Raw genomic sequence first — 7,924 nt, forward strand, 5'->3', positions numbered from 1 at the left:
GCTCCTCACACGTGCTCCTTCTCCTCTGGCTCCTCCATGCCTGACTGGAGTGAGCTCCTTTTTAAACCCAGATGCCCTGATTCGCCTGCCTTGATTGGCTGCAGGTGTTCTAACTAAAGTAGCTATCTCCACTGCCTTCTAGAAAGATCTTAATTGGCCCCAGGTGCCTTGATTAACCTGGAGCAACTGCCATTTGGTTACCACTATACTAGGAATTTGTTTAGCCTGGGGCTAACATTCCTATTCCTCAGTACTTTACTGTAGCCATCTGGACTTGCCCCATTACAGTATATAAAACAACTACAGAAAACATATGAATGACCCTCAACTATTTTTATCTTAGGCCCTGATGTTGCATGTAAAAAGCTAGCATAGATCCCTGTGGACCGAGGAACAGTCCCATTCACTTCAATGTTAGAACCACAGCTCTAGGATTCAGAGGCTACATTTCCACTGTGCTGCCAGTGTGTGTCACTCTCTCTCCATTCACCACTCATCTCTTTGCTGGAAGTGCTGATGCAACAGATCTGCTAAAGAACCCTGGGTTCAGACTGGGGTGCTTTTGTTTTGAAGAGTGAGGCCAGAAGTCAGGAACTTCTAAGTTCATCTCCCAGTTCAGTCTCTGACTAGACATTTAAAGGCATCTCTGTGCCTCAGCTTGTTTACATGTAACGTATTACCTCAAAGGATTGTTGGGAAACTTGCAACTCCTGAGCCTAGTGAAGTCATGGACACTCTGCCATTAGCATCAGTTGGAGTAGGGGCATATTTTAATTGCTTACTTAACATTTAATTGCTAAGTAGTATTCAATAATGCAATGACATCAGGGCTGGATTTGCTGGGTCATAGGCCAGGAAGCAGTGCTACAAACATCAGTTAAACCAGACATACTCCTCCACACTGGAGATCCCCCTTTTCTTCCTTATTATCCCAAATTTTGATCTCTCCCTAACAGAGGGGCCAATCTACCTGCCGTCCCATGGCAACCAGACACCCATCTTCTGTCTCTCTTCCCTCACTTAAACTGTGGCCCTGTGCTAGCACTGGTTGCTGGTGCCTGGGCTGACACAGTGGTGAAGGTGCTTGTCACTGTTTTTGGTAGAGTCCCCAGTATATCCATCTCTTGCAATGTGTTGCCCCTAAGAGGAGTTATTGGGGAATATTACTGGGGCTTGGAGTGCCTTGGATTAGCCAGAGGGAAAGAGGGCAGCAGCGTTTTCCTGTTCTGTCAGGAGTGTGTGTGTGTGTGAGGGAGAAAGATAATTTCAAACAGCTTTACAGGGAAAGGTCCAGGAACAGAGGAGGTGGACAGGAAGCTCTGTTAGCTGAATTGTGAAATTCTATAACCTGCCCAAACCTGGAGAGTTTTGCAAAGCCCACTGGTGGCTGAGGTTTGAGTAGGAAGGTCTGGGTGACAGGAACAGTGACAGAGGTACAGAAATAATGTGATTTGTGCTTGAGCAGTTCGACGGAGGGAAGAGGAGAGACTGGGGGAAAGGGAGGAGTGGAATTGAAGGGAGTGTCAAAGAGAAGGAGAGAGTGAGGTGTATAAAGGGCCAGAAAAAGAGCATCACAAATTGTGGGTCAAGAGGGGGAGAGAGGAATGTGTGAAGGAAGAATTCGAATATTGGTGTCCAATGTCTGAAGAGCAACATAACTGGCCTTAGAGAGACGATGCGTCGGGCTCTGCGATCAGTGAGTTTGCAGGGCAGGAAGATGCCGATGCGACTGTGGCTGCTTCTCACCCTCCTGACCCTCCCGCACTGTAAGGGGAGAACTGAGCGATATTTCTCATAGCCATTTACCTGACTTCTTTCTTTCCGACTCCTTTCCTCTTTCTTTCTCCGTTCATCTCTGTGTCTCATTCACAGACGGGCGCTCTCAGACTCTCCACCAGACCCCCAGATTCATTTCTCTGCCTCCCGGCTCCTCCGTCCAGCTGCACTGCTACCTACAGGGATACAGTTCAAATCCCTGGATGTACTGGTACCAGCAGCCTCCCCAGGGAGGAGCCCTGCACATGCTCTTTCTCTCCAGAGGCAAGGATATGATTGACGACAGTTCGGAGAAACACTTTAAAGCTGCCCGACCGACCCAGCAGAACTTCACGCTGAGCACAGACAGTCTCTTCCCCAACCACACGGGGCTCTATTACTGCGCCTGGAGCCGCACACTGAGCCAAGTGGGTGCAGTCCCTGGACAAAAACTCCCCCTCCCCCTGTCCCTGTGAGGAGCTGAGCTGAGATCAGGTTTCACCCATTAGCTCAGTCCCCTGCCCTGTCCCCTCCCACAAACATTGTGAGCCACAGCCCCAGCTTCTCCCTTCTTCCCTTGAAGGGGGAACATCTGTGTTATGTTTCATCATAGCTATTAGCGATAGAGGAGATGTCTGAGGCCACAACTGAAACAACCCCTTTCCAGCCACTGCAGGATTATTCTCTGTGATGTATTCAACAGCCTAGGTATAAATGGATATTATTTGGTTCCCTCCAGGGGGACTATTGCCTCCCTAACACACACGTAGCCTTCAGGGAAAATTTCCCATTTCTCCAGACAAAAAGGTCCCCTTTGCTCAGTTTGCTCTGGTTCTACAACCTTTTGACCAGAGATGGAGTGGAGAGGAGAATTCAGCTTGATATTAGGGAATCATGAAAGAAACCCCAGAGAGAGAGAGAGAGAGAGAGAAAGAGAGAGAGAACGCGAGCATATGAAATAGGTTAAACTGCCCAAGGTCATGCAGTGATTTGCTGACAGAGCTAGGGGACAAAAGCTGGGGTCCTGACTCCCAGTCTCCTGCACTTCCCAGCAGAACTATCACTTTTTGTACTGAATGTGCTGGAGATTGACAAATGAGCTAAAGTAATGAAAACCAGTTTTTGCCCAGCTTTAAACAGTTGCATGGCCCTTTCAAAGTCTATGCCAGCTCATGTTGTGGCTGAATTTGTCTCATCTGTCTGTATCTCTTGTTGGCAGTGTATGCTCTCTATGCAAGCACTGGAACAGTTTTACATTGCAGGCAGTGGAGCTGTCTCCAAATGGGCTGATACAAAATCACTCATGTTGTCTCAGTAAGAGAATATGAATCTTTTGACCAAACCTAGCAACTGCTTATGGGATTCTGGCTTTCCGATGGAGCACTTATTCCCTTCCCCTGCTGTGCTGTATTATATTAAAACTGTATAGGTAAAAAAATGTGTGTGAGTGTCATGAGATAATGACACATCTCAAAAGAAATCAAATGTTTAGAAACATATCAGATGAGAATGTCCAAGGTTCAAGAATATTTCCTCATTCCAATAGTCTCAGGATATGGCAGGTGATGGTGTATGATGTACCCATCTGATCCTAATGGAGGTTCCTGCTCACAGCTCCACAGGCACACCCTTATTCATGCTGATATGCCCCTGGGGTTGGGGAGTTCTTCCCAGACACCAAATCAGATGATCAGTTGAATTGTGCACCTGCGGGTGAGGGATTCCCCAGTAGTTATGCATCTAGGGCTCAATCCTGTACCTTGTCACTGAAGTTAGGAGGACTTAAGGATATTCAGAACCTTGCCTAAGAGTAAGACCATGACTGTTTATATCCTGCCACACTGTTGCTGAACAAGGTCCATTTTTTAAATTATATCTTGCTGATAGTGATCTGCCGGTATCTCCAATCATCCACTGTTTGTGTCTGTGACCTAAACCACACCATGCCCCTGCCCCCTCAGAAATACGCAGCTGGTGTCAGTGTAGGAGATGGCTGTGAATGCAGTGAAAGGAGAAATGGCAGTTACACAGCCTCCTGCATTAAGGAAGGGGGGCGGGGAAGGTGTTCACATTCTGGGGTAGATTTTCAGAAGTGCCCTTGTAAAATCTAGCTAGCTAGAGATATTTGTTTATATGAACATTATATTAGAGTAGATAATGTTAAATATGTGTAGTGTACGAATTTGTACTATTTTATTAATTAAAATATAACTATCATTATTTACGATTATGTAATTCATATATCAGTATTATAATATATACATTTCTGCATATCTCAAAATGCTTTACAAACTTTAGAAGCTTAGAATATGCTAATAAAATAAATATGTATATAAGATCTCACCTTGCTTTCACACAGGGTTCACAAAGACAGAAGAGTTAACTGAGAAGTTTACCCCAAGCTCAGTCCTGCAAGGTGCTAAAAATTGTGTCCCTGATCCCACAAAGCATTTAAGCAATTTGTATTCTCTTTAACTTTATAGGAAAGGGAAATTCTAAACTGGTTATGCACAATACATTGTAAAACCATGACACTGTGTTTTTTTCACTTTAAGCTAAATCCATAGAACACTTTTATTCCCAATACATGTATGTGAACAGACTTTCACTGAAATAATGCAAGATGTTATTTACAAGTTATTTAATTATTTTGGTGTAAATTTGTGTGTAGACTGTCCCTTAGGAAAAAAATATATAATGATTAACCATTAATCATGAAGAATTATTCACTAATAATTAATTAATCCACTTTTCTTCACTTAATTTCCTACCATTGCATTAATCTTGGTTGCAAGGGGGCGGGGGGTTTCTATTTCATTGTGCTAACAGTTCCTGATTTCCCTGTAGGATTTTAGCAGATACCATTGTCCAGAGTCTGCAGTCAGTGGTGGAACGGCTGGGCAGACAGACTTCCCTAGAATGTTCTTTGGAAGGGACATCTGACCCCAACTTCTACTGGTATAGGCAGCTCCCTGCTGGACAGATCCACATGCTCATCTACTCAGCAAGCAGAAATTAACTATCCATATCACTTCAAAGCAAGTAGTATATCAGGGTTGGAAGGAACCTCAGGAGGTCATCCAGTTCAACCCCCTGCTCAAAGCAAGACCAATCCCCAGACAGATTTTTACCCTAGTTCCCTAAATGGCCCCCTTAAGGATTGAACTCACAACCCTGGATTTAGCAGGCCAATGCGCAAACCACTGAGCTATCCCCAAAACAAATAACTGGAGATATACCTGTCTCCTAGAACTGGAAGGTCATCAAGTCCAGCCCCTTGCCTTCACTAATATTTTTCAATTCACCTCATACAAGTAATTTTTGCCCCAGCTTCCTAAAGAACCCTCTTAAGGACTGAACTTATAACTCTGGGTTTAGTAAACCAAGCCTCAAACCACTGAGCTATCCAAGGATGAGGAGCTCCTCCTGAATATTGATAGCCTCTATGCAAATGACACAGGTGTATTATTGTGCTTGGAGTTGACACAGGGCCAAGTGTTTGCAGCACCTGGACAAAACTCCCCCTCTTCCCTATGCACACTGGCCTGTCCACTCACCCCTTCCAGAACAGTTCAGCAGCTGCATGTGGATAGAGAAGATCACAAAGCTCAGTAGGACCACAGCTTTGGGGTGTCAGTGTTGCGGATAAAATCACAGGAAATGCCATGTCCTGACTGGTCAGTGAAAAACACATACACCCCACAGAACTTTTTAGCAGAGAATCTCTTGGCAAGCAAATTGCCACAGTAGATTCATTTGAAATCAAGGAATGAGAGAAATGATTTTGACAAAGGGAGGAGTGGGGTGAACTGAGAGGGCATAACTGATGTGGTGAAACTAAGAAATTACAGGCAGGATAACAAGATAAATATTTTATAACAGTACCATCTACAGCTCCATACAGGAGAAGCTGGAATCTCCACTTTTGAGTATTTTAAAACTAGACTGGACAGAGCCCTGGGGAACAGGCTGTATGGCTGCTATTCTCAGCCTATTACTATTCTATACATAGACCACATCCATCACATGGACACCTCCATTCCCAACTGCCTCATCTCACACCTTATCAGTGGCAGCTATCACAATACAATAATTAGGACAAAGAAGACGGGTAAAGTGACCTTGCTTAATGTGATGGAGGAGGCTCCTGGTTACACCCCTCCATTTTTTACCTGTGTTGTGACTTTATATCTACTGGAATTGTCTTCTCCCATTGTCTGCAGCTCTCTCTGCTATGGTGTCTCCAGGTCATTGTAGTTTGGTTCCATCCCCCTGGCTGTTTGCTCACATGCTGATTTCAGTGTCTGACACAAATTTGGTCACAGCTGAATTGACATCAAGGAAAATCCTAACAAGGAAAGGCAGGAAGCAGCAGCAGAGAGGTTTGGATACTATTATTTTTTTTAAATGTAATTGGTCAGAAAACATGTGTAGATGCTAAAGGGCCCTAAAGTGGGCCACAACTAGCAAGAGTGACTGCTTGAAAGGCAATGCCTCCATGTAAAAATTCTCGCCGGCCACTAGATGGTGCTCCTCCTCTACCTTAGAAAATCAAAGCACTGTTGTGGCAGGAATACAACTGGCTACTGCAGGACAAATCTGTTCTGCCATATCTTTTGTGCTTTCAAAATTCGTTTTTGTTCTTCACTGGAATGAAAAGAAAATGTTTAAATGTTTCCACAAAATGGAATTGTGCCCAAGCCATCCCTTTTCTTGTAAAAAAAGATCCAGTTTTCTGTGTGTGTGTGTGTCTCTCTCTCTCTTTGTCTGGGTATATCTAGAGCAGGAGTGGGAAAAATTTTTGGCCCGAGGGCCGCATCGGGTTTTGGAAATTGTATGGACGGCTGGTAAGGGGAGGGGGGAATGGCCCGGCCCCCACCCTCATTTACCCCCCCCCCCACTGCTCACCCTCTGATGGCCCACCCCCAGAACTCCTGTCACTTCCACACCCCCCGTTCCCTGATGGCCCCCTTGGACTCCTGCCCCATCCATCCCCCCCACTCCCTGTCCCCTGACCGCCCCGGGAACACCTGCCCCTGACTTCCCCCCATCACTCCATCCAACCGCCTCCCTGCTTCCTGACTGCCCCCTGGCCCCTGCCCCCATTCAACCCCCTGTTCCCCACCCTCTGACCGCCCTGACCCCATCCACACTACCGCAACCTGACCACCACCATGAAATCCCCAGCCCTGTATCCAGCCTCCCCCCGCCCTGCTTCCTGCCCCCTTACCATGCTGCCTGGAGCACCTGTGGCTGGGGGTCCTACAGCCATGCAGCGCGCAGCACAGAGTACCGGGTCAGGCTGGGCTCTGCAGCAGCACTGCCCCAGGAGCTCAGACCCCACATTGTCCAGAGCATTGCGCTAGTGATGGGGCGAGCTGAGGCTGCAGGGGACGGGGAACAGGAGGGGAGCGGACAGGGGCTAGCCTTGCGGGCCAAGAGCTCAAGGGCCTGGCAAGAAAGACCCACAGACCAAATGTGGCCCTAGGCCATAGTTTGCCCACCTCTGATCTAGACCGTAGTAACTGGATGTGATTACAGCTCAAGTAAACCTACCAGGCCTAGCTTTAATTTCATTAGCTCGGGTACAGGAGCAGTGAAGCAACAACAGCACAAACTTAAGAATAGACTGGAAAAACCCACCCAGAACCCTGAGTAATTAATTAGAGCCAGCCTGTGCTGAAGCTTGTTCTGCTGCAGCTTCACTTTTCCAGTACCCGAACTAGCAAAATTAAATGTAGCTCATGTATGTCAGCTCCAGTTATGATCACATGCTGTGTTCTCCATATTTCCAGAGTGTTTCACCTCTGGTGGAGTTTTTAGTTGCTCTCTTCTTCCTCTCATGTTACTTCTTTAATTTCTGTTTGCTCCTGATACCATGTGGTATTCAATGATATAGCTCCTCAACTACCTCTGCATAACAGAGTATGAACTTCTGCAGCACCCCTCTACCAGACTGCCTGCCTCTGATGCTAGCCCACTTAAAGATACAATTCCTAGTACCACACACTTTTCCCAGGGTCCAGGCCAGAGATAACCAGGCCTCCACAGAAGGGGCCCCCTGTGTCTGTGGGAAAACATGAACAGATCCTGCCCTCTAGTACCAGGAAGCAACCAAATCTATGTAAAACCTCATGCTGGGGGACTGCCCCCTGCTCAGAGACACAGA

General features: G+C 46.4%; 1 gene segment (V, D, J or C); it reads left to right on the forward strand.

Annotated features, from left to right (window-relative positions):
- The first annotated feature begins 1,550 nt into the window (after positions 1–1,550).
- LOC115644429 lies at positions 1,551–2,231 on the forward strand. The segment is given in 2 exon segments: positions 1,551–1,766; positions 1,873–2,231. Coding segments are annotated over 2 exon segments (450 nt in total).
- The last annotated feature ends 5,693 nt before the right edge of the window (positions 2,232–7,924 follow it).

Source organism: Gopherus evgoodei, chromosome 1 (assembly GCF_007399415.2).
Source record: "Gopherus evgoodei ecotype Sinaloan lineage chromosome 1, rGopEvg1_v1.p, whole genome shotgun sequence".
NCBI lineage: Eukaryota > Metazoa > Chordata > Testudines > Testudinidae > Gopherus > Gopherus evgoodei.